Source organism: Peromyscus eremicus, chromosome 2 (genome assembly GCF_949786415.1).
Source record: "Peromyscus eremicus chromosome 2, PerEre_H2_v1, whole genome shotgun sequence".
Lineage (NCBI taxonomy): Eukaryota > Metazoa > Chordata > Mammalia > Rodentia > Cricetidae > Peromyscus > Peromyscus eremicus.
This window is the reverse complement of record NC_081417.1, coordinates 100,253,598-100,279,292: the sequence shown is the minus strand read 5'-3', so window position 1 is coordinate 100,279,292 and position 25,695 is coordinate 100,253,598. Positions and strand designations below refer to the sequence as shown.

Sequence of the window (25,695 nt, the reverse complement as noted above, 5' to 3'; positions counted from 1 at the left end):
CACTAAAGCAGGGGTCTGGCAGGGTAGACTTCCTGGAAGGTGTGTAGAGAAGGGGCCAGGAGTGTGTGGATCCTGGATAGTGACTGTTATTGAAGGTAGCAGTGGAATCACAATAGGAAAACTAGGGGGAGAACACCTGAAGGAGAAGAATACCATAAAAGATATAAAGAATATTTTCAATAAAATCAGAGAAGAAAAATTTCCAAACCTACATAAATACAGGCCAATTCAGGTAGAAGAAGCTATACAGAAGTCAAACAATCAGACACAAGTAGAACTCTGCTGTGGGATGTTCTCTATGTTGTGAATATATTGTTATGATTGATTGAAAAATAAAATGCTGATTGGCCAGTAGCCAGGCAGGAAATATAGGCGGGACTAACAGAGAGGAGAATTGGGGGAACAGGAAGGCAGAGTTTAGGAGATGCTGCCAGCTGTCATAATGAGAAGTAGGATGTAAAGTACTGGTAAGCCATGAGCCATGTGGCAAAGTATAGATTAATAGAAATGGGTTAATTTAAGATAGAAGAACTAGATAACAAGAAGCCTGCCACAGCCATACAGTTTGTAAGCAATATAAGTCTCTGTGTGTTTACTCGGTTGGGTCTGAGTGGCTCTGGGACTGGTGGGTGAGAGAGATTTGTCCTGACCATGGGCCAGGCAGGATTGGAGAAAACTCCAGCTACAGAACTCCATGTGACATAATAGTTAAAATACAGGATAAAGAAGAGTATTGAATACTCAAGAAAGGTCAAGTCACTTAAAAGGACAGGTCTATCATAGCAATGCTAACTATATAACAGAAATGCTTTAAGCCACAAGGGTTTGGAAAAATATTACAAGTTCTAAAAGATCACAATTACAGCCATAACTGTTATACCCCACAAAATCTATTAAAGTTGAAGATAAACAAAAACTTCCCATGATACAAAATCACTAAAACAGCTGTGCAGAGGATACTGGAAGGAATACTTCAGTTTGAAGAAAAGGATGAAAATACCCTGGAATTCATAGGAAATAAACATACAGGACCAGGAAAGTTTATCAAATGAGATCTAAGAAGACATGACAAAAATCATCAAAATGACAGGAATTAATACACATATCAATAACCAGTAATAAGAATGTCCTCAATCCCCAATATAAAGACACAAACAAGTGAATTGGATTAGAAAACAAGATTCATAATTTTGCTGCCTTCAAGAAACACACCTCAGCATCAATGACAGACACCTCAGGGTAAAAGGGTGGGAAAAGGATATTCCTAGCAAATATAACCAAGAAACAAGCAGGATATCTGACAAACAGACTTCACCAAACTTATCAAAAGAGATAAAAAAGGATACTTCATATCTATTAAACAAATAATCCACCAAGATGATATTACAATTCTAAATAGACACACACCAGTCACAAGTGCATCCAGTTCATACAACAATTACTAATACATGTAAAACACAGTTTAGCCCCAACACAGGTACAATATGTGACTACCACACCCAATCTCAGGAATAGACAGGTCATCTAGACAAAAACTAAACAAAGAAACAGTGAAGTTACATGACAAAAATAAATCAAATGAACCTAACAGACATGTACAGAACACTACAACCAAAAGCTAAACAATACACATTCTTTTCAATACTCTATGGAAATGTCTCCAAAACTGACCTCATTATTAGGACATATAGCAAATCTCAAAAAATATTGAAAGATCAAAATAATATCCTGTATTGTTTTGGACAACAAATGAATAAATATACAATAGAAACACAAACTCATGTAGATTAAACAATATGATTTAATAATAAATGTATCACTGAAAAACACAAGAAGGAAATTAAAAAACAATCCTAGACTTGACTGAAAACAACACAACAGGAAAATATATAGAACACAGTGAAAGCAGCGTAAGAGTAAAGAGCACTGTTAGCAGTTTGCTTCTCTTGCTCTGATAAGTACCATGACCAAAGCAACATGGAGAAGAAAGGACTTCTAAAATGACCACACCAATTTAGGAAGGGAAGAACTTATTTCATCTTACAGTTACAGTGTAGTATGAAGGGAATTCAGGGCAGGAACTCAAGACAGGAACCTGGAGTCAGAAACTGAAGCAAAGCATGGAAGAACACTGTTTCCAGCTTTCTCTCCACAGCTTGCTCAGCCTGCTTCCTTATACAACTGAGGACTACCTGCCCAGGTGTCAAGTAGGCTGGGCCCTCCTACATCTAGCATTAATCAAGAACATGCCCTACACACTTGCCTACAGGGTAATATGACAGAGGCATTTTCTCTGAGAGACTTTCTCTTCCCAGATAACCCTAGCCTATATCAAGTTGACCAAAAAAAAAAAAAAAAAAAAAAAAAAAAAAACCTAACCAGTACAAATGCCAAGCGCCTGCACTAAAACATTTGAGAGATTTCAAAATAAGAACTTAACAATGCACCATACAGTCTTGGAAAAACAAGAACAAACTAAGCCCCAAAGCAGTAAATAAGTTGAAACTATCAAAATCAGGGAGAAATCAATGAAATATAAGTGAAAATAAATGTAAAGAATCAATGAAACAAAGAGTTGTTTCTTTGGAAAGTTAATCAAGCTTGAAAAGCCCCTAGCTAAATTAGCCAAAATAAAGAGAAAAGATCCACATTACTACAGTTGGAAATGTACAGTGTGATACTGAAACAGGTGTGTCAAGGAAATTAGGAAAATCATACAAATAGATCATAAAACCCCTATTCCAGTTGGAAAATCTAAAAGCAATGGACTAATTTCTAGATGCATACAACATACAAATTAAACCAAGATGAAAAAATGTAAGCAGATACATAAGCAGGAACAAGACAAAAGCAGTAATTAAAAGGCTCCCAAGTAGAAAAAGCCCAGGACTAGAAGAACTCAATGAAGAATTCTACCCAAACTTTAAGGAATTAATTTTTTGTATTCACTTATGAGTGGATATTAGATGTTAAGTAAATGATAATCAAACTACAGTCTGCAAACTCCGAGAGGTTAGGAGGGCTCTAGGGGGAAGCACGGATTTTCCTGGGAAGGGGAAATAGAAAAGATTTTGTAGGAGGACTGGGGGTGAATGGGGACAGGAGCAGGAAGGATCAAGATGCTGGGGAGGGAGGGAGTACCAGGAAGAGACAGATGGAATTGGGGGGCACCAGGGAGGCAGTGTGGAAACACACTCCAGGGAAACTTCCTGGAATGTATGAGGGTGACCCTAGAGAGGACTCCTAGCAATGGATGATAAGGAGTCTAAACTGGTCACCTTTTGTAGCTAAGCAAGGCTTCCAATGGTGGGGCTGGGTTGCATTCAGTTGAGTTGTTGACCAAGAGGGTCCTGTGGAGATTCCTAAACAACCCAGGCTGATGCTAGGACAGAATGCTGCTCTCTGAAAATGACAGGAGGATTCCATTGTTGAGGACGACATCCACAGCTCATTGAAGGTAAAGAGGTTGAGCTGTTGCCTGAATAGAGCTTTCATCCCTACCTTCTAATCTCTTTGGCACAAGAAGGTACTCTGCAGGCTACCTAAAAAGAAATATGGACACCAACCCAGCCACAAAACCCTCAACCTACAATCTGTCCTGTCTGCAAGATGTGCTGGGGCAATGGTGGCTTAGGACTTGGGGGAGTAGACAACCTATGTCTAGTTTAACTTGAGGCCCACTTGACGAGAGGGAGCCCATGCTCTACACTGCCTGGATGGCCAGTTACCCAAAGACTGGGTAAGCAAGAAACCTAAGGTAGAACCAAACATAACAGGGACAGACAGACAGACAGACAGATAGATAGATAGACAGATAGATAGATCCTAATGAAACTGCTAAAATAATAGATCAGTTGGTGCCTTGTGGAGTCATTATCAGGGAGACTTCCTCCAATAGCAGATGCAAAGGCCCGAATCCAGACATTATGCCGAGAGAGGGCATAAATTGGAGGTCTCCATCAGGTCCTCCCCTTGGAGATTAGGGATCTCCATGAAAGAGGGTGAGGAAAGATTGTAGGAGTCATAGGGAATGGAGAACACCAGAACGTGGCCCACTGAATCAACTAAGCAGGGAATGCATGGGCTCCCAGAGAATGAAGTGGCAAGCACAGGGTCTGCATGAGTCTGCACCAAGTCCTCTGTGTGTATGTTATGGCTGTTAGCTTGGTGTTTTTATGGGACTTCTAACAATGGGAACAGGTGTGTATCTGACTCTTTTGACTGTACTTGGGACTTTTTTTCCTCCTATTGGACTGCCTTGTCCAGCTTCAATATGAGGGCTTTTGCCTTGTTTTGTTGTGTTTGTTTGTTGTCTCTTGGAGGCTCTTTTTTGAAGAGGAAAGGGAGATGAAGTAGATCTGGGGGAGAGGTCAGGTGGGTGGGGAGGCTGGGAGGAGCAAAGGGAGAGGAAACTGGTTGGATGTATTATATAAGAGAAGAATCTATTTTCAATAAAAACATAATAATTAAAGTAGTTTGTGGAAAAAATTAACTCCAATACACTCAGATTATTCCACAAAATAAAAAGGGATGCTTCAAACCTCCTTTAATAACCTGACACAAAAACACATACAAAGATAAACATAAAATTAAATGAACAGGCTGATATCTTTGTAAACACACATGCAAAAATCCCCAACGAATGCTGGCAACCCAAATTGAAGATTAAGTAAAAAAAAAAAAAAAATCATCCATCATCAATAATTTGTCTTCACTCCAAAGATATAGTGATAGTTTAACATACATAAATCAATAAAACTGTCCATTAAAGAGACCAAAAGAAATCACAGAATAATCTCAATAAATATAGAAAATGCCTTTGACAAATTTCAACAACCCTTCATAATAAAACTCACAGAGATGCAATGGATGGAAGGAACACAATGCAAAATAATAAAGTTCATATAACAATCTTACAGCATATCATGCTAACAGGAGAATTCAAAAAGTTCCAACTAAGATCACGCACAAGAGTGTCCATTTTCTCTACTCTTAGTCAATACAGTATCTGAAGTCTTAGGTGGAACAATCAGACAAGAGAATGAAATAAAAGGGACTGCAAACAATAAAACAACTGAAAGTATTCCTGTTTGCAGATAATAGTGTTTTATACAAAAGAGACCATAAAGACTCCACCAGAAAAAATAATTAGAGCTGATAAACGCCGGGCGATGGTGACGCACGCCTTTAATCCCAGCACTCGGGAGGCAGAGCCAGGCGGATCTCTGTGAGTTCGAGGCCAGCCTGGGCTACCAAGTGAGTTCCAGGAAAGGCGCAAAGCTACACAGAGAAACCCTGTCTCGAAAAACCAAAAAAAATAAAAATAAATAAATAAAAAATAAATAAATAAATAAATAAATAAATAAATAAAAATAGAGCTGATAAACATTTTCAGCAAGTGGAAGGTTACAAAATGAACAAAATGAAGGTTACAAAATTAGTAGCTTTCCTATATACTAACGATAAACATACTGAAAAGAAAGTCAAGGAGATGAACCCATTCACAATAGCCCCTCCCAACACACAAACACACATACTATAGAGAAACAAACATTTCCAAGGAAATGAGAAATTTATGCATTGAAAATATTAAAACACTGAAAAAGGAAATTCAGAAAGACCCTAGAACATAAAAAGACTTTTCAGGAATAATCAATAATTGTGAAAAATGCCATCCAGTAAAGGAATGTACTGATTAGATACAATCCCAACCAAAAGTCCAGGGACAATCTCAAAACTTATATGTAGGCTCAAAGAACTGAGGATAGCCAAAGTAACTTGAACATAAAGAATTCTGAGTGAGGCATCACCATACCTGACTATAATTATACTACATTGCTACACACTAAGAAATTTAGCACATACGCACACACATACACACCAGATCAATGGAATAGAATATAATTCCAGGCAACTACAGCTACCTGATTCTGTTACTGATATCAAAAATATACACTGGAGAAAAGACAGCATCTTCGACAAATTGTGCCGAGAAACCTGGATTTTAACATGTAAAATAATTAAAAATGAACCATTATCTCTTGTCCTGTGTATAACTCAACTTCAGATGGATCAAGGATCTCAACTTAAGACTTGATATCTGAAACTGCTAGAGGAAAAGGAGGGGGGAGCGCTCCAACTTAGAGGCATAAGTGTAGACTTTTTAAATGGGACTCCAGTAGCACAGGAAATACGACAGGCAGTGGACCAATGGGATCTCAGGAACTCTAAAAGCTTCTGTGTGGCAAACTGAACTGCAAATTAAGTAAATAGACAGCCCACAGAATGGGAGAAAATCTTTGGCATTTATAAATCCAACAGGGAATTAGTGTCTACAACATTTTTAAAAAGAAAGAAAAAATACAAAGGACTAATAAACAATTTAAAGTGTCCAACATCCTTTACTATTATTAGGGAAATGCAGGTTAAACTAAAACTATTTTCAGGTTCTATCTCACTTAAGACATTCGGAAAACAAATGATAACAAATGCTGGTGTAAATGTGGGTACAGGAGGTCCCTTACATGTCATTGCTGGGAGTGTAAACTAGTACAGCCATTTTGGATTTCGGTCTAGTGGTTTCTCAAAAAACTAGAAATAGGAATATCACATGACCCAGGTATAGGATAATGTGATACATGGAATAACTCAGCTCTAAAAGGAAAGTTATGACATTTGCAGGAAAATGGATATAAAGGAAAAAATATACTGAGTGATGTCTCCCAGGCTTACAAAGACAAATATCACTTACTTTCTCACAAATGCTGAAGCTAGCTTTGAATCTTTTGTTTTGTGTGTTTAACTTGGAGTTTCATATGGAAGTAGAAAACTAGGAACTGGCCACTGTGGGCAAATGTAATTACAGAGGGGAAGTTGTAAAGTATAAATAAAATCAAAGTAGAGAGGGGAATTCTGGGGGCAAAGGGGTTCAATAATGGAGGGGCTGAGGTACAGAAATATGATGGAAAGGGAACTGCTAACTAAAATGAAGGGTGTAGGAAAAAACTTTAAGGGAACATACGATCTTCAGCCCAAATAAAATTTAATTACAGAATATTGTAGAGCACAGGTGACAGGAAAGAAGAGGAGATGGAAGGAATCCTGAGGGTTAAAGATTAAACATCAGTGATCCCAGGTGGGTGGAGGAGGAGTTGGGCTAGACCAACCAACACTAAGGATATATGAAGAAGCCCTACGGGAACCCACTAATTTGTAAGTTAATTTTAAAATATCATTTTTTAAAATGGAGTTTGAACAGAGCTACTCTGCATGGGTTGACAATGTTGCTCCCAAAAGACATAGATTATGAAATGAAAATCTCTGTGCCAGAGACAGGATACTGCCCTATGAGTTATTTATTGATCAGTGAGACCACAGAAAGAAACAAAATTCATTGTTCTTGGTTTTCCACCAAAACTAGATGGTAAAACCCATCATTGGTTGAGAGCATGAGGAACTAATCTCCCACTGCCCAGGAGACTTTCTACCAGCCGGCTAGCATTAACAGTGCTGAAAGTGCTGGAAAGTGCAGTGTAGGCTGCTAGGGGAGAAAAGCTATCACCAGTCTTACCAAGCTTTAGACCCTACATGCTACCATGCCAATCTATCGGGCAAGATTGAGTAACATCAGCATGGCAGTTATGAATGGATTAGATTTGAGGTCTTTTTCATGGGAAATATTTGATGTCTGGAACTCTAAATCTGGTGAAAAGCCCATGGATGAGGAGGTCAAAGGTTCCAGAAAGAACCCAGTGTTTTTGTAAATGTACATGTTACACTGGTTTCTAAATATTTGTGTGTATACCCACTGATTGGTGCTGCTCTCACTTGGTGAGAGAAGTTTGTTTGGTTTTGTTTTGTTTTGTTTTGTTTTGTTTTTTCTTACAGAAAGGGTCCAACAGACTGTTTGCTCAAGCTCTGGTTGCAGAGCTATCTTTAGTAGTCAGCTAAACAATATATAAACAGAAGTAAAAAAAAAATTGTTCATTCCTGAAGTGAACCTAGAGTCTGTGTCTCCCTGTCTCCCATTTCACACCTCTCCAGGCCCTGTGCTGCTGTGCTGTTCATGAGATGTGTCTAACATATGGAATATGTAGGTAACTCAAATGACCTGTTCAAAGTTCCAAGTCAATGCAATTCCAGGAAAAGGCTAACACTAGCATGAATTAAGTATCCTATAACATACATTGTGGCAAGCATTTTATGATATACTCTTAGATACTCTTTCCACTTTATTATCTCATTTAAGTTAGAGTCTTGACTAGCCATGATCTATTAAGTTGCTCTTCAATAACCACATAATTCACCACAATAACCACTAATTTGCCCTTGGGTATCTATAGGGGATTGGTTCCAAATCTCTTATAAATCTACAGATGCTCAAGTCCCTGATTATATTTTATTATATATATATTTGCATGCTGTGGTGATATACTGTGTACCCTAATAAAATTTGCCTGAAGATCAGAGAACAGAATAAGCCATTAGATTAAACATAGAGGCCAGGCAGTGGCGGCACACACCCTTAATCCTAGCACTCAGGAGGCAGAGTTCTGTCTAGATCTCTTTGAGTTCAAAGCCACCCTGAACTACAAGAGACTGACTCAGTCTAGAAGAGACACAGCCAGGCAGTGGTAGCACACACCTTTAATCCCAATACTTGGGAATCATAGGCTTTTAATCCCAGCACTAAGAAGGAGGTGATGGGTGGGCAGAGAAAGGTATATAAGGTGTGAGGACACAAGAACTGAAGGCTTTTTCAGGCTGAGGAGTCCTAGAGGTAAGACATCGCAATGGCTTGTTCCTTTGTCTCTCTGATCTTTCAGCATTTACCCCCAATACTTGGCTCTGGTTTTTATTATAAGATCATTTAGCAATTCATGTTACAGTATGTAACCTTTGCTTATTTTCCCAGATGTTTTAAATCATATCTATACTACTTATTTTACCTGATATAATATAAACAATAAAGAATTGTTATATTATTTTGTTTATGGAATAATTATAAGCAAATAAATAATCTGTACATGTTCAGGACAGGTACAATTTATTTCAAACTTTTTAGTTATTGATTGTCAAACCTATAGATACTAAGGATCAGCTGTGGAAGGTGAACGGTGACTCAGTTGTCTTAGTTTCTTCTCCTCTTTCTCTAGTAAAATGCCCTCATAGAGGCAACCCAGAGAAAAAAGGGTTTATTTCAGCTCACAACTCATGGGAAGCCTGGAGCAGTTGGCCACACTACACACACAATCCGGAAGCATAAAATGATGAGTCTCTGCTCAGCTTACTTCCTCCTTTTTCATACAGTAAAGAACCAAAGCCAAGGAATCATGCCATCCCACTTTAGTGCAGGTCTTCTCACTTCAATTAACCTAATCAACATAGTCTTCAAGGGCACAGACAGAGGTTAAATAATCCCTCACTAGCGTGCCTAGAGCCCTGTCAAGTTGCCAATCAACATAACCATCAAAGTGAGTAAAAAGCTTGCCACAGAAGCATGAAAATCTGATCTTAGATCCCTAGAACCCAAATAAAAAACAGGCACCATGGCATATACCTGTAACCACACTATTAGGATGGCAGAGACAGGCAGATCACAGGGGGCTGGTTCAGTCTAGCCCAAACAGTGTACACAACATTCACTAAAAATCTGCCTCTAAAAGTGAGGTAGAGAGTGACAGAGGACACCTAACACACATAAACATATCACACACACACACACACACACACACACACACACACACACACACACACTTGATATATTCTGTATTTCTACATGCATTTCCTTTTTAATATGTGCCATATATAACATTCATTAAAATGCGAAGTTTAATTTTACATTCAAAATATGCAAATTTATTTAAATTTCCACTCAACTGTAGGAAATGGTACTCTGGTGTTACAAGGGTAACATTTTAGAAAATCTCTCACCTTTGCTGAGTGATTCAAATCACTTTCTAAAGGTAATGGACAGGATGCTCCTTGTGATTCCTTAAGTTTTTCTTTTAGTTTTATATTTTCTTGTTCTTTTTGAAACAGTTGGTCCTGAAGATCAACAATACTTTGCCGGAGCATAGCTTCATTTGATTTTGTAGTTTCAAAACAAATATGTAATTCATCATAAAGCTGTTTAAAAAATCCAAAATAATATAATCAATAAAGTAATTATGTGCATATATATTTGAACTATCTATGGACATATACTTGACCTTAATTATGTTAATAGCCAACAAGCAGACACAATGTGGAAGTGATAGAGTTAAGTATCAATATAAAATTATATCTGGCATTCAAAAGGTAAAATGCATTACCAGCCAGGGTATCAGACAAAAAGTATTAAGTATAAAAGAAGGAAAATGATTCTAAGTTAATTACACTCACTTGCAGGACTTCAAATTAGAAAATGGTCTTGATTAAGCAATGACAATTCTACTAGAATTGACCAATTTAAAAAAAAATCAGTCTAAAGATCACAGAAATGTGGAAAAGTATGTAATTTGTTAGGAAAGGACACAGAAGCATACTGCATATTTCACTGGGAATTCTTAAAATTAACTGATATATTTTCATTTAGTCTAAATTAGTGTATCTTTCTGAAGAAGGGGGAGGGAAAAACTAAGAGCCAAAGCAAGGCAATCAGATTGTAGGCACACATAGATGTAAGTATCAAGACAGTGGAACACTTCCATTGACAGCAGGGAGAGAACAAAGATCTAGAACTGTATAATAATGCAAAGGCAGTGTTCTAAAGGCACAGGTAGATAAGATCAAATTGTTTAAATTAAGATACATGCATTAAAGCTAAAGTTATAGTTAATTAAATTGTGAGCCAGTATGTGGTACATAATTAGTATCTCATGCAGGCATGCGTGGTTAACAGCAGTGTCCCTACAATGCTCAAGAATTTGCTTAGTAAGAAAACTTTCAACTAAGGTTTGTTGTTTAATGTGTTTTAACTCAACTGTGGTGACAGATTTAAATGTGGAATCCAAATGCATTTCTGCTGCTAATACTATGAAAGTGATCCAAAAGCCAAGATTCTTTTTAAGAAAAACAGCTACCAGAAAATCTATGACAAAAGCAAAAACCTCCAAATGGAAAAAATCACATTACACAGCTAACAGAGTAGGATTTTAAATTTGTTCATCCAATTAAAGATACAGAGTATCTTCATTTATTGGCATAAGACAAAAATTCACAATAATGTAGGTTTTAATCAATCTATATAGTGGATATTGTTATATATTTCTGTATATGTGATATAATTTAATTTTTTTTTTGGTTTTTTCGAGACAGGGTTTCTCTGTGTAGCTTTGCGCCTTTCCTGGATCTCGCTCTGTAGACCAGGCTGGCCTCGAACTCACAGAGATCCGCCTGCCTCTGCCTCCCGATATAATTTAATTTTTAAAGCTTAAAATTTCAAGAAAGGTATGTGCATCTTATTTTCTTAAAAAGTTTCCTAAAATATACAATTTTCATAAAAAAATAAGACCTCTGAAATCTTCTAAAATATAATTAATCAAAACATTTGGGGTCTATAAGTGATATCTATTATTATAAATATTTAGCTAATTCATATCACTTTACAGCAAAAGTTAAGCAACTTTTACAAAATAGGTGTTACATATAGAATTCATAAAGAATTTCAAAGTACAAATTAGTGCTTTCCTTTGTCATTGCCTTAGACAGGGGTATATGCCAAGGTCTTTTTCACAGCTAACATAATCAGATGCTGTAAGAGGAGAAAGCAGTAATACTGACAGTTTTCAGGGGCAATCAAGAGGTCAGTGTGGGCACAATAATCACCCACCTACAGATGCTTTCATGACTGGGAAAAAGCTGACTCTAGAGACTAGAGCCGACCTGAAGGGAGACAGTAGGACTCAGCAAGCGTGAAGGTGATACACCTTACTCTCAGGTGCCACCTCCTGAGCTCCTCCTTCATTCACACAAGGGTCTAGTCACCCAGGGAAAAAAACCCTCTCTTTTAAGCTCTTATTTCTCTTCTGGCCTCATATCCTTTCTTCATCCAACAGAAGAGCAACAGTACTCTTCTGGCTCTTGAGTCACCCAATGCAGCCTAGACTTGGTGTGCAAGCCCAGCCCACCATGCTCTGTACTACTACTTGGCTTTCTTGTCAAGATGCCTGAAGTATACCACAGAGAGGAAGAGGTGAAGACCTTTGCCTTTCAGATAGAAATCACTAAGCTCATGTCCCTCATCATCAACACTTTCTACTTAGACAAGGAATTTTTCCTTTGCCAGTTGATTTCTAATGCTTCTGGTGCCTTGGACAAGATTTGCTATGAGAGACTCTTCCAAGTTGGACAGTGGTAAAGAGCTGAAAATTGACATCATCTTCAACCCTTGGATATACATCCTGACTTTGGAGGACACAGGCATTAGCATGACCAAGGCTGACCTCATAAATAACTTGGGAACCAATGCTAAGTCTGGCACAAAAATGATCATGGAGGCTCTCCAGGTGGGCACAGACATCTCCATGACTGGGCAGTTTGCTGTTGGATTCTATTCGACCTATCTAGTGGGAAAGAAAGTGTTTGTAATCACAAAGCACAATGATGATGAGCAATATGCCTCAGAGTCTTCTGTTGGTGGACCCTTCACAGTTCCTGCAGACCCGGATAAGCCCACTGGCCTGAATACCAAAGTGGTCCTTCATCTCAAAGAGGACCAGACAGAATAGTTAGAGGAAAGGAGGATGAAGGAAGTAGCAAAGAAGCATCCACAGTTCACAGGCTATCCAATTCCTGCAGACCATGGTGAGCCCATTGGTCTGGGTACCAAAGTGATTCTTTATCTCAAAGAAGACCAGACAGAATAGTTAGAGGAGAGGAGGATTGTAGCATGAATCTTAAAAGGTCTTATTAATAAAACAAACCCAGAGCCAGGTATTGGGGCGAACACTGAAAGATCAGAGAAACAGAACAAGCCACAGCTAACCTCACCTGGCCAACTTCTCAGCTGATCTTATTTCCTCAAACTGGAAGCCTCTGTGTCCTCATCTGAATGGATCTCAGCTGAACTGCTGCTAAAAGTCTAAAAGCTTAACAGGACTCTAGTTCATATATATATATATATATATATATATATATATATATATATATATATATTGATAGATAGATAGACAGATAGATATAGATATAGATAGATATATATATCTTATATATACATATATATGTATGTATGTATGTATATAGTACTCACATCTTATATACCTTTCTGCTTTCTGCCATCACTTCCTGGGATTAAAGGTGTGTGTCACCACACCTGGCTGTTTCCAGTGTGGCTTTGAACTCACAGAGATCCAGATGGATCTGGATCTCTGTCTCTGGAATGCTAGGATTAAAGGCATGTGTTACCACTGTCGAAACCTATGTTTAATATAGTGGCTGATATGTTCTCTGACCCCCAGATAAGTTTATTGGGGTGCACAATATATCAACCACAGAGGATCAAGGAAGTGGTGAAGAAACATCCACAGTTCACAGGCTATCCCATCATACTCTGTTTGGAGAAGGAATGAGAAATGGAGATCAGTGATGATGGGGCAGAGAATTGAGAAGGGTGAGAAAGAGAAAGAAGATAAGGATGAAGAGGAGAAGCCTAAGACTGAAGATGTGGAATCAGATGAGGAGGATGACAGTGGCAAAGACAAAAAGAAGAGAAAAAGAAGATTAAGGAGAATTACATTGATCAGGAAGAACTGAATAAGACTAAGCCCATTTGGACCAGAAACTCTGATGACATCACTCAAGAGGAATATGGTGAATTCTATAAGAGCCTCTCCAATGACTGGGAGGACCACGTAGCAGCCAAGCACTTCTCTGTAGAAGGTTAGCTGGAATTCAGAGCATTGCAATTCATTCCCATTGGAGATGTTGCGGCAGAAGGCTAAGAGCCTGGTGCTGCTGCTGTGTGAAACTGCTCTGCTCTCCTATAGTTCCTCACTTGAGGATCTTCAAACCCACTCCAATCACATCTACCACATGATCAAACTAGGCCTGGGCACTGATGAAGATGAGGTGACAGCAAAGGAGCCCAGTGCTGCTGTTCCTGATGAGATCCCAGACTCCAAAGTGATGAGAATGCCTCTTGCATAGAGAAAGTAGATTAGAAACTTCTGTAAGCCCATGACTTCTAGTTTCCCTGTGGCTCCCCTGGCAGCCTTGACTGGCCCTGACCTACATGGCTCTCTGCTCATATCTAGAGGATCTCTTCTATCCTGTCCTTATGCCTTAAAGAAAAAAATCCCTTCCCACAAAATAGCAGGGTTGGGGATTGTGTATTGTGTTTTGTTTGTTTGTTTGTTTTATTTTGTTCTGAAATTAAAAGTATGAAAAATAAAGAAAAAAAGAATAGTATTCTTCTGCTGTTCCCATGTGACTGCTCAGTTGTACTCCTGTTCACAAGTCTCCTCAGTTGTAGCTGGTCTGATGGACAGGTAATTCTAGACACTGGAGCAAGCTGTGTCTTGTGGTGAATACTTGTACTTCAGAGCAACAAGAACTGGAAAAAAAAAAACAACAACTTGGAAGAGAAGATCTACACTAGCCTGCTTCCCGGACCTAGGATGAACTCATTCCTTGGATATACACATCTCCTGCTTGCCTGCTCTGTTCGACTGTGCCTGGCCTTGCTCACTTCCTAGCAGGATCACTACTCAGGTACATATGCAGTGACTGGAAATAACCTAGATGTCCCTTAACTGAAGAATGGATAAAGAAAATATGGTACATTTACACAATGGAGGATTAATCAGCTGTTAAAGAATGACATCATTATGTACTGTAGGGTATACTGTGTGACTCACAACAGCTTCCACGATGGGAATTTTTGTTTTTGTTTTTGTTCTTGTTTTTGTTGTTTTTTTAATTTTGTTGTATTTTGAGGGGGGATTGCAAAGGCAGAGGGTGGATATGAAGGGATGGGGAAATGTGTGGGGATGTATTATATGAGAGAAGAATCTATTTTCAGTAAAAAAATAAATTAAAAGAGTACAGGATGAAGGGAGAATCCTTCATTTCATCACATTTAATTCCAGGCACTAATCTACCTGCAAATTTGGATGAAACAATGTAAGTCTACCTTTATTTCTAATGTGCTTTTAGATGATGAAGCATCAGGCAATTGAGTGTTTATTTCCACAGAAGACCTTGCAAGAAGTTTAACTAGTCCAACTCCTTGGAAATGTCCTTACCTTACATTCTGTGCACAGGTTAAATGCCCAAAATTGTTCCCAAGTGAGTAAATTAATTAATATAATAAATTAATTCATCTGTATTGGTTGTAACATTCTGAGTTAGTAAATGTTTCCTCTATTAACAACCAAAATTCCTTGCAGCTATTTTTAGAAGAGTTTTTTTATTTGATTGTTTGTGTTGGTTTTGTTTGTTTGTTTGTTTTTGTTACAACTTGTTTCCTTATTTCTGCTAATGGTCTAAAACCCTGGATGGGATTAAACATTTTTGCAAAACTCAGACATAAGAAGAACTATATGGTCAACAGTTCTTTGCTTTCTGGGTTAAGACAACAGCTTAGCAGTTTTCTCTGTGCTACAACATGAATGAGAGGTGTCTGAGTGAACAAGAAAGACTATCCTTCAAGAATAAAGAGGGAGGAAGAGCAGTGGACACTAAGATGGTAGTGACAGGACAGCTAAAGCATGGAGAATCGGAAAGACGACTTAGTCCATCACCTCCAGCCTGGCTGGGTGAGAAGGGATAAGGAGGCACCGTGAAGGGAAGAGGCAAAGAAAGCACAGGGGAAGATACTGGATGGGTTGAACACAGATAAAGGACCCAAAGCTACAGCCACAAGGTAGGCCGGGCCACCCCGGTGTCAGGGCCAGCAGACTCTGGCAGTTACACTTCTCAAATCCAGGGCTGAGATTTGCTGTCCCAGTGACAACCTAACACTGGAGATGAAATCCATTATCTTAGTGTTACAGCTATGTTGCATTGTGAGATTGGCCTATTGTTTCAGACTACACTGTCCTGGGAACCTGAAAGTACAGAGCAGTCACCAATGACAGTCCATGTCTCAGTGGGGTACAGCCACAAGAGACAGTAGCACAGAGTCCTCATGAACTCAAAATTTGAACACCAAGAAAAAAAACCACAATTTAAAAATGGGGTATAGAACTAAACATAGTGTTTTCAGGAGTTGAAGAATAAATGCCTGAGAAACACTTTTAAAAAGTTCAACAGTTAGCCGGGCGGTGGTGGCGCACGCCTTTAATCCCAGCACTCGCGAGGCAGAGGCAGGCGGATCTCTGTGAGTTCGAGGCCAGCCTGGGCTACCAAGTGAGTCCCAGGAAAGGCACAAAGCTACACAGAGAAACCCTGTCTCGAAAAACCAAAAAAAAAAAAAAAAAAAAAAAAAAGTTCAACAGTCTTGGCCACCAGGGAAATGCAGATTACAACTACTATGGGAGTTCTTATCCCAGTCAGAATGGCCAAGATTAATGAAACAAATGACAGCAAATGCTGAGAAGGGTGCAGGGAAAGGGAAACCCTTACTCATTGCTGGAGGGAGTACAAACCTATATAGTCACTTGCAAATAAGCATAGTAGTTCTTCAGGAAGCTGAGACTAGATCTACCTCAAAATCCATCTATACCACTCTTAGACATATACCCAAAGAACTTTACATCCTATTACAGAGATACTTTGTTCATCCAAGTTCACTGCTACTCTATTCATAAGAGACAGAAATCAGAAACAGCTTTGATGTCCATCAAGTGATGAATGGATAATGAAGATGTGGTACATTTACACAATGGAATATTATTCAGCTATTAAGAAGAATAGAAAAATTTCAGGTAAATAATGGAACTAGAAACAATCATCCTGAGGGAGCTAACCCAGACCCAGTGTGAAAGTTACTGTAGGATTTCTCTTATATGTGGATGATAGCTTTTAACCTTAGATATGTGTACTTCATTTTGAATATCCAGAGGTTAGGGACCTCATAAGGGACTAGGGGAGGTGGTAGAAGGGGCTCTTTCAAGGAAGGGGAAATGGAGTAAAGTGTTATAAATGGATAAAGAGAAAAAAAATAGAATAGGATTATTAAATGGGAAGTGGAATAGGAGGGCAGGATAAAGGAAGAAATAAGGGAGGGATAAAACACAATAAAGGTCTTTTGAAAAATCATATGGAAACCCACTTTAGCTTCCTAAAATATATAAAAGGAATTTGAATGGAGTTGCTATATAATGGGGGAGAGAATGCCCTAACTATATATCATACGCTACCAAATAAAATCTCCAGGACCTGAATGAGTTACATGTTGTTGAATCATTGGCCACAGGGTCCCATACCCTATCCTCAAGCATTACAGGCCATTGTCAATGCTATCACTTACCCTCCACAATCTGACAGTAAGGCCCTAATGCTGAAGAGAACATATATCTAGGTAATCACACTTGGAGAAGTCAAGCAAGTGCCTAACTAGGAGCTTCACTCCTACTGACTAGTGTTCACAGTGATGGAAGGTACAATGCACACTATCCAAAGGAAAAAAATTATCACTGTCACCCAGCTACAAATCCTGGGACTCAGCACAGCGACCTGCCTACAAGATACAATGGAACAACAGTGGCACAAAGGCTATAGAAGACACCAACCACTTTTTAAATTGGATATAAGCCCAGCTCCATGAGATAGAACTCACACTTGACATTGCTAATGAAGTCATGAACCCCAGACTAGATAGGTCAAGGGCTACAGGAAAAAAACTAATACTATTATTCTGCTAAATAAACATAATCATGAAACAACCACTAATGACATACTGCTGTACCCATAGATCAGAGTATCATTCAACCCTGATCAGAGAAGCTTCTTTTGCAGTAAATGGTAATAAACACAGAGACCCATCAATGGGCAATGTGTAGACAATGAGGAATCTTGGAGCATTCAGCTCTTTATAAGATGTCTGTATCACACCCCTTCCTTAAGGCTTCAGGGTCTTTGTGGAAGAGGAGGGAGAAGGATTGTAAGAGCCAGAGGCAGCAGATAACTCTAAAGAAACAACATCTTACAAACAAAACAGTATAACATATGTGTTATACTGCACATAAGAACTTACAGAGACAGTGGTGCATGCATAAGACCTGCACCAGTTCAAGTCAGACAAAACTCCCTGCATAGAGAAGGAGGAGTGGACACAAAGTCCCACCCCTAACCAAGAAGCTACTTACAACTGATACCTGCTGGGGAAAGTGACAATCAGTTTTCTCCACTGAAGTGACAATCACCCTCCAACACAGGTCATAAGCTCAGGAGTAGGTGACCAACACAAAATGAACTCCATGCTTTTTTTTTTAAATGTGCTTTTTGGTTATAGTTTGGTCTTTTTGTGTAGTGGACAGTTGTCTGTGCCATGCCTTGAAGCACTGGCCCTAGTGAGGCAGCAGGGAGCTGCTAGGTACCTGCCCCTGGGGTGTGGCTGCTGGAGACCCTTAAGACCTGAAATGCACATATACATGCTCTCTGCCTCATGGATTTTGGACACTGAGCTGGAGCAGGGAAGAGCTCGCTAGAGAACAGCTTGGACCTTGCCTCACCCTTCCAGGATCCTGCTACAATCCCTTATTTCTGTCTTGTGAGTTAACCCCAAATAAATTCCTTTGATCATTAAGCTGATTCCATGGACTGATAGTCATTTAACTGCATTATTTTTGCTTTTTGTTTTATTTTTTTGGTTCCTTTTATTTGTTTACTTGCTTGTTTTTAGAGGAGAGAGGGAAAAATATAATACTTGATTGGGTAGGGAGGTGGGAGGAATCTAGGAGAACTTAGGAGAAAGGAAATTATGATCAGAATATAATATTATATGAAAAAATTTATACTTAATAAAAGCAGGGAGCTCACATTGTGGTGGCAATGGTCCCATCCTCTGTGACAAGAAATATGTTCCTTTGACTGTGTATTACTCTGAAGGCTGACAGCTGTAAGATAGAGACTGCTCAGGCTCTGAAGCTACATCCTTGCCTTGTGTGGGTTGCTTCCAAGCAGATCTGAGCCCTGGTCTGGCGGAGAACTAGATCATCCTGCTTCCTCCCTCCCTGGGTAAGTTTGCTGAGGAGAGGGTCTAAAAGCACTGAAGAAGCAGGAAGAATGCCTAATTCCCCAGGTTCTCTTCCTCCAATGCACAACTCAGTTTCTATTTGCTAATACATACTCCCTAATGCATTCGGGGGACACTGCTGAACCGTGACATTTGCTATCACCAGGGATACAAACTCAAGGGCCTCTAGAGGAACGAGCAACCTGCTGGGCCCAGAAAAACCTCTCTGGACCAGCATTGACTCCTGGCAAACAGACAGAGCCTCTCAAAAAATGCAGCTCTGAATCTCACAACATACTTGTGACCATCACGCAGCCCATCTGCACACAGCATCTACTATTGCACTGGACAAAGGACATCTACAGACTCCAGCTACCACCTGCTGACTCCAGAACTGTGAGGTACAAAAAAAATAAAGTCATCTTTAACTTCCTTCAACCTAATCCAGTCTCAGCTATTAAAAAAGGATATTACTCTCATGATGTTATTTATATAAACAACTTAATACATTGTAACACACATTGTAAAATATATAAAGAGCTCAATATAGGTGCTTCTTTAAATTAATAGCAGAATTAGTGATGCTGAGTCAATTAGCATAGCTCAAGAGCTAAGTAAGCCTTGGTGTGGGCTCCTCAAACAACAACAGTAAAATTACTACTAAAAACAAACTAAAACATAAAGAGGAAAATCCTTGAAAATGAATGATCCTGAAGACCTCATCAACAATCCCTGTGTGTCTGTGCACATTTGCCAATAAAACAATATAGATTCTATATAAAGTCTCCCTTAGGTCATACATCAGGATCATACTTGATCCAATCACTTCTTATAATAAAAGTACTATTGTACCTAGTATGTTTCACAGAAGAAATAAAAGTTCCAATTTACAAGTTGCTTTAATATCTATATTTTCAACTTTTCTAATCTTACCACAGAAAACTCACAAAAATTTAAATATTACCAAGTTAAACCAAGTAAAAAGGGAATAATACAAAATTTAGAAAACTTGAAATTTGTTTTCCTGAGTTTATGCACATAATTTCCCATCTTTACACCAGAGCAGCAGCATACTTTTTGGTATGATATACTTTCGGCAAGGTGAACATCCTCCTGATTCTTGAGTACTTTTTGTGTGTCCATATTGAGAACCTGGAGCTGCTGGATCAGCTCGGCTTGCTGTGCTGTATGTGCACTGTTCTGCTTGTACAGATTCTGTAGCTCCTGCAACTCTTTCCTGTGCAAAGCAAGCCATAAACAGAGAGAGGTATGAATAAAGATCACCTCAGTTAAATAATTGTGTTCATCTAAGAGTATAGATCGGCTTCCTAATTTTCATCTATTATTTTTTTATTGCAGGTAAACTTATTAATAAATGAAATAATATATAAAGTATTTAATATTTATCATATACACGTAGAAAGTATTGACAGAGCTACTATGGCTTTCAAAGGCAAATACTTATCAACTTCCTTTTATAGCTTGATAGAAATAAAAATTCTGGATATATTGTCATAGAACAGCCTTCTTATTGAAATTAAGTTAAAATTTCAATTCCAAGAACTGATAAGCAATGGCCCTAACTATAGTTATCAGATAGTTTTAAATATAGCTTAAGCTTTAAGCTTCAAGCTTTCATTTTTACATAATAAATAACTTTAAGTACAGTGAAAAAAAACAAGGCTAATAAAGTTTTCAAACCACAATGTGACTCTGGAGATGACGAGTAAGATGACGAGGCCACAAGTCAGAAGGAAGGAAACCAACACAAGGGGATCCAGTCTTTGCAAACACCCAGGTGAACCCTGGCGAAAAGGGGGGACAAATGACATAGGAGGGGAAGTGGGAGACTAAGGATGAAGGAGAACAATTCCTCTGGGGCAGAGACTTCTAGATCCCTGTGGTAAGAAATCGCATGTGACACAGACTATATAAAAACTATAAATTACTTGGTTATTTTATTTGGACAAAAAGAATATTTAAAGAAACAATTATTTGAGGCTCCATTACTTAGTTTGTTAGAACACCTTGCTTATATAGAGACATATATCACCAAAATACATTTCATTTTATATATTTTGGAGATTGCATTTTAAGTGGAAATTTTCCTTATCTATCTATCTATCTATCTACATATATACATATATATAGCTTCAAACTTGTTATTTATATACATGAAAAGATTTTAAAATAAACAAACACATAAATAGTTGCTAAATACTAATGAAAATTACTACAGAGAAAACAAGCTCTGCTTTTTAGACATATAAGACAAGAATGTTCTCAGTCAGATTGATAAACCCTGCACCCACACAGATAAATACATGTGCATAATCTACCTTCCTATAACTACTAAAAGTGGAAACGTGTAAAAATAACAGGTCAAACATTGGAGAGAGAATAAGGAACTGCACAGTGCCTCTAGGAAGCATGATAAAGAGAAACAGTAGAAGTCCTTTCTGACTGTGCTGTTTTCTATTGCTAAGTCAGAAAATTTAAGAAAGGAAATAAACAATGGTATGTCCACTGAGGACAATGAGAGCCTGTTGGCCAAGACACCTATGTAAATAAATGCTGCACTTGTCTAAGGAGAGAGATGAAGTTAAACACAAGTACAAGACGAAAATAAAAACTCATTTCTCCTCCAATATTCAAATACATTATCTATTTCTTAATAAGAGAGCAAGGTTGATATATACAAAAATTATTTAAAGTTCTAAATATATGTATCTTCAGCCATAACAAACACAATGTAGAGAAGGGAGACACTCATGTTACTATGAGACACGAGAGCACTTTTGTACTACCTCATAGACTACTTAATAACCACACTGTTAGTAAGCATGAAATGACCTAGGGGTGTCTCTCTCTCTCTCTCTCTCTCTCTCTCTCTCTCTCTCTCTCTCTCTCTCTCTCTCTCTCTCTCTGTCTCTCTCTCTCTCTCATCTCTATCTCTATCTCTATCTCTATCTCTGGCTAAATGACAAACTAAAGAATAAAGAAAAATACCTATGGGCCACTAGGAAGGAAGGAATTTGTCTTGACCATTCTTGATATGAAAACAAAGAAAGGAAAATAATAGGACTTACTTAAAATAGGTGAGTTTGTATTGTACACTGAATGTGAAATGTCCCTCACAAATTCATGTACTTGAGCACTTGTTTCTAGCTGGTGGTGCTAGTTTGTGAGGTTGTAGAACCTTCTAGACATGGGGCCCACCTAGCAGACATGGAGCCATGGAGCTAGGGAGCTTGTGGGTTATTCCCCAGCACCAGATCCAATCTGGTCTTCTCTGCTTCCTAGTCAGCAAGAGAGATGTGAGCAAGCTTCCTCATACTGCAGCCACCATGGACAAGAACTTCTCATTTTTAAACACCATCATGAATGCCACCATGCTTTCCCCTCTGCAAAACTGGATATGAAAAGAAATCTTCCATCCTCTAAGTTGTTTCTGTCAGGTGTTTTGACAAAGAAATAAGAAAAATAAATAATTCCAAGCACTTAAAATTAAGAAAAACTCACTGTGCATATTCAGAGGAAAAGTCTAGGAAATGATGAGTGAATGTATTGTTCTTGTTTTTAAAAACCAAGTCAAGGGGAGCTCTTAGCTCCCCTAGGTAACTTGTGCCAGTTTAGTGTACAGAACTCCAGGTTTTCATTGCACAAACATATGTTCCTATGGAAGACATACTGTTACCATCCGAAAGTATTAACAATAAACATAAATGCTGTCATACTGAATGACTAGTGATATTCTGATGAAAGTTAAAACAAAAATATACTTGCCTGACAAGTGTAATATCCGTATCTTTTTGGAGAAGTTCAGTCTGTTTGTTATTCAGCTGTAGTGACAGTGCATTATATTTACTCTGTGATAACTCAATTTCTTTCTGTGCTTCAATTAAATTGTCTTCACAGGCCTAAAATTAGAGCACTTGTATTACAATATAATAAACATGATGCATAAACAGAAGTATATTATGGCTACTCTATAAGATGTAGGGGAAAAGCTAGTAATGTTCTTACCAAAACTATATTAGGCTTTTCACAATAATCAAATTTAACATATTTAAATATCAACTTTTAAAATAGTTTCAAAATAAAAAAAATATATAGTAGATCAAGGGAAAGGCCAATTTTGAAGAATTTTAGGTGAAAAAAGTTCACAAAAAGCAGTAACTTACACTATTTATAGAATCTTTTTCAGGAACTTATATATCATGATATAAAAATCAAAGGAAAACAAACTGTAAAAACTACACAGAGTTTATTATTAAAGTTAAAATAAATCATATGATTAAATTATTTATTAAATTAAAAACAGCTGAATTATTTAAATATTAAGAATGAGGTGCAGCCGGGCGGTGGTGGCGCACGCCTTTAATCCCAGCACTCGGGAGGCAGAGCCAGGCGGATCTCTGTGAGTTCGAGGCCAGCCTGGGCTACCAAGTGAGTTCCAGGAAAGGCGCAAAGCTACACAGAGAAACCCTGTCTCGAAAAAAAAAAAAAAAAAAAAAGAATGAGGTGCAAAGATACGCAGAGAAACCCTGTTTCAAAAAAAAAACAACAAAAAAAAGAATAAATGATAGTTATCTCCTTATTTGGTCCCTGTTTTAAATGTAAATATATAAATTAGCTAGTACTCAAAGAAAACAAAATAATTTTCCAATATTTAAGACTGAGATTATGCTCTGTTCTCTTGATAATATTAAAACTTTCAACTACCATTCCCCAAAATTCACTTTTTCCTCCTAATAATTCTCTAAATTTTTCATTTTGAAACTATTTTTAAAATTTATATGTATTTTAAATACAGAAAATTAATTTCAATTGGTATTGTAAAGAAACAATTATGCCTAAATGGAGTATGCCTATATTAACACCATTATTCATTATTTCCATACCTGATGATCAGGCTTTAGGTTTAGTGCTAGAAATTCCCATTCCTTCACACAAAAAGAGCAACAGATACATACATACAACCAGAGATAAAAGCATAGAAGAAACCCAAAAGGAAAAAGGAGGAGAGAGAAAAGAGGTTGATTCTGTTATGTGAGACAAAGTCTACGACAAGGACCTGACAAATGACTAAATGAACAAAATGAGTTGATCTCAGTACTTTGCTTGCTCTCTTTGGAGGTAGCTAGATACGTAACCAGAGAGGTAGTTAAGACAAATTACAGTGATGTAGAAGTGTCAAATTTAAAAGGTCTGTAACAGATAAAACAACACAACACCAAAAAGGATGAAGGGCCAGTCAAAATCCCAGCATGGAGAGAGGGGGACATCATGATGTCCACCTCTAGCCCAGAACTATTGGCAACTGATTTTGATGGCTTCTATGGGGGGAAGAGTCCTACGTCTTCAGGAATGAGCCACTGAGGGCTACCTATGCTCCAGTAGATGGTCCCATACTCAAGTACATACAGGCAGAAGTAAAAGGACTCCATGGATTCAAAAAACAAAAACAAAAAAATGGGAGCATATAAAGTTAGCAAGGAAAAGTCGTGGTGAGACAGTGGAGAGAATTGAGGGTAGATATAATCAAAACACACTGTATGCACATATGAAATTCTCAGTAAAATTTCTTTTTTAAAGACAAAAAAAAAACCTGACATGTGGGGGGAACTAAATTTAAGCCACATAAGAAGACTGCAAGTTCAAGATTGTTCTGGGCAATTTCAAGAGTATCTATCTCAAAAAAGAAAATAAAAAGGTTGGTCATGAACCTAATTTGGACCTCCTGTTTAACATGCTCAAAGACTTGGTTTCCATTCCCAGCCCTGGAGGAAAGAAAGAATTAACAAAATGAACACTTGGAGAAAAACACCATCCTAGAAAAACTGAAACATAGAGAAAAAACTTTGAAATAGATAAAATGGAGAAGAAATGAAGCAATTGTGCTACTCATGTGAGAAAAATATAGAGCTGGTACTAAAAATATAAACAGAGAGACCAATTGAAAGGCTACTGAATCCAACTAAACAACTAACATAAGAACTGTAGTCTGATCTGGAATATATTTAAAGATAAAGTGACAAATATCTGTCATTGAGGAATCACAAGGTAGTAAGACAAGTATGTGTTGTATAGTAACTCCCTCCAAGAGAAAACTGTTCATCTTGGAGGGAACTCCTTAAGACATGGGATGTTTTAAGGGGATATGAAACAACAGGTTCAAAGGGGGGGTGTGATATTCCATCCTGAAGGGAAGCTCATTAAGTTAAGAAAGTAAACAATACATAACACCAGGAAGTCCTGAAACTCACTAGATTTACTAGGCTCCTTCCTCCCTAAGTATATATAATCTGTAAGGGTTGTGGAGAGATATTTTCAGCTGAGATGACTAGAAGAGATGCTACCACACAGATACTTGCTCAATCATGTTCATGATGCTCTATTCATAATAGCCATAAATTGGAAATGATCTATATGTTCCTCCACATCTGTGATAAATAGATAAAGAAAATGTGGTACATTTACACAATAGAATTATTACTCAGCCATTAAAAAAATGAAATCATGAAATCCACATGTAAATGAATAGAACTAGAAAAAATCATCCTGAGGTAACCCAGACCTAGAAAGACAATGTT

The 25,695-nt window shown here is 37.9% G+C and overlaps 1 protein-coding gene across 6 annotated transcripts in view; it reads right to left on the bottom strand.

Annotated features, from left to right (window-relative positions):
• The window catches only part of Cntln (centlein), a 254,855-nt gene that overhangs the window by 139,784 nt on the left and 89,376 nt on the right, over nt 1-25,695 (bottom strand). For all 6 annotated transcript variants that reach the window (XM_059254498.1, XM_059254499.1, XM_059254500.1 and 3 more), the window contains exons 6-8: nt 22,886-23,019; nt 20,174-20,336; nt 9,934-10,128 (exon numbers count right to left, since the gene is read on the bottom strand). In XM_059254498.1, coding sequence (XP_059110481.1) covers nt 9,934-10,128; nt 20,174-20,336; nt 22,886-23,019 — 492 coding nt within the window. The remainder of the gene's footprint in view (nt 1-9,933; nt 10,129-20,173; nt 20,337-22,885; nt 23,020-25,695) is intronic.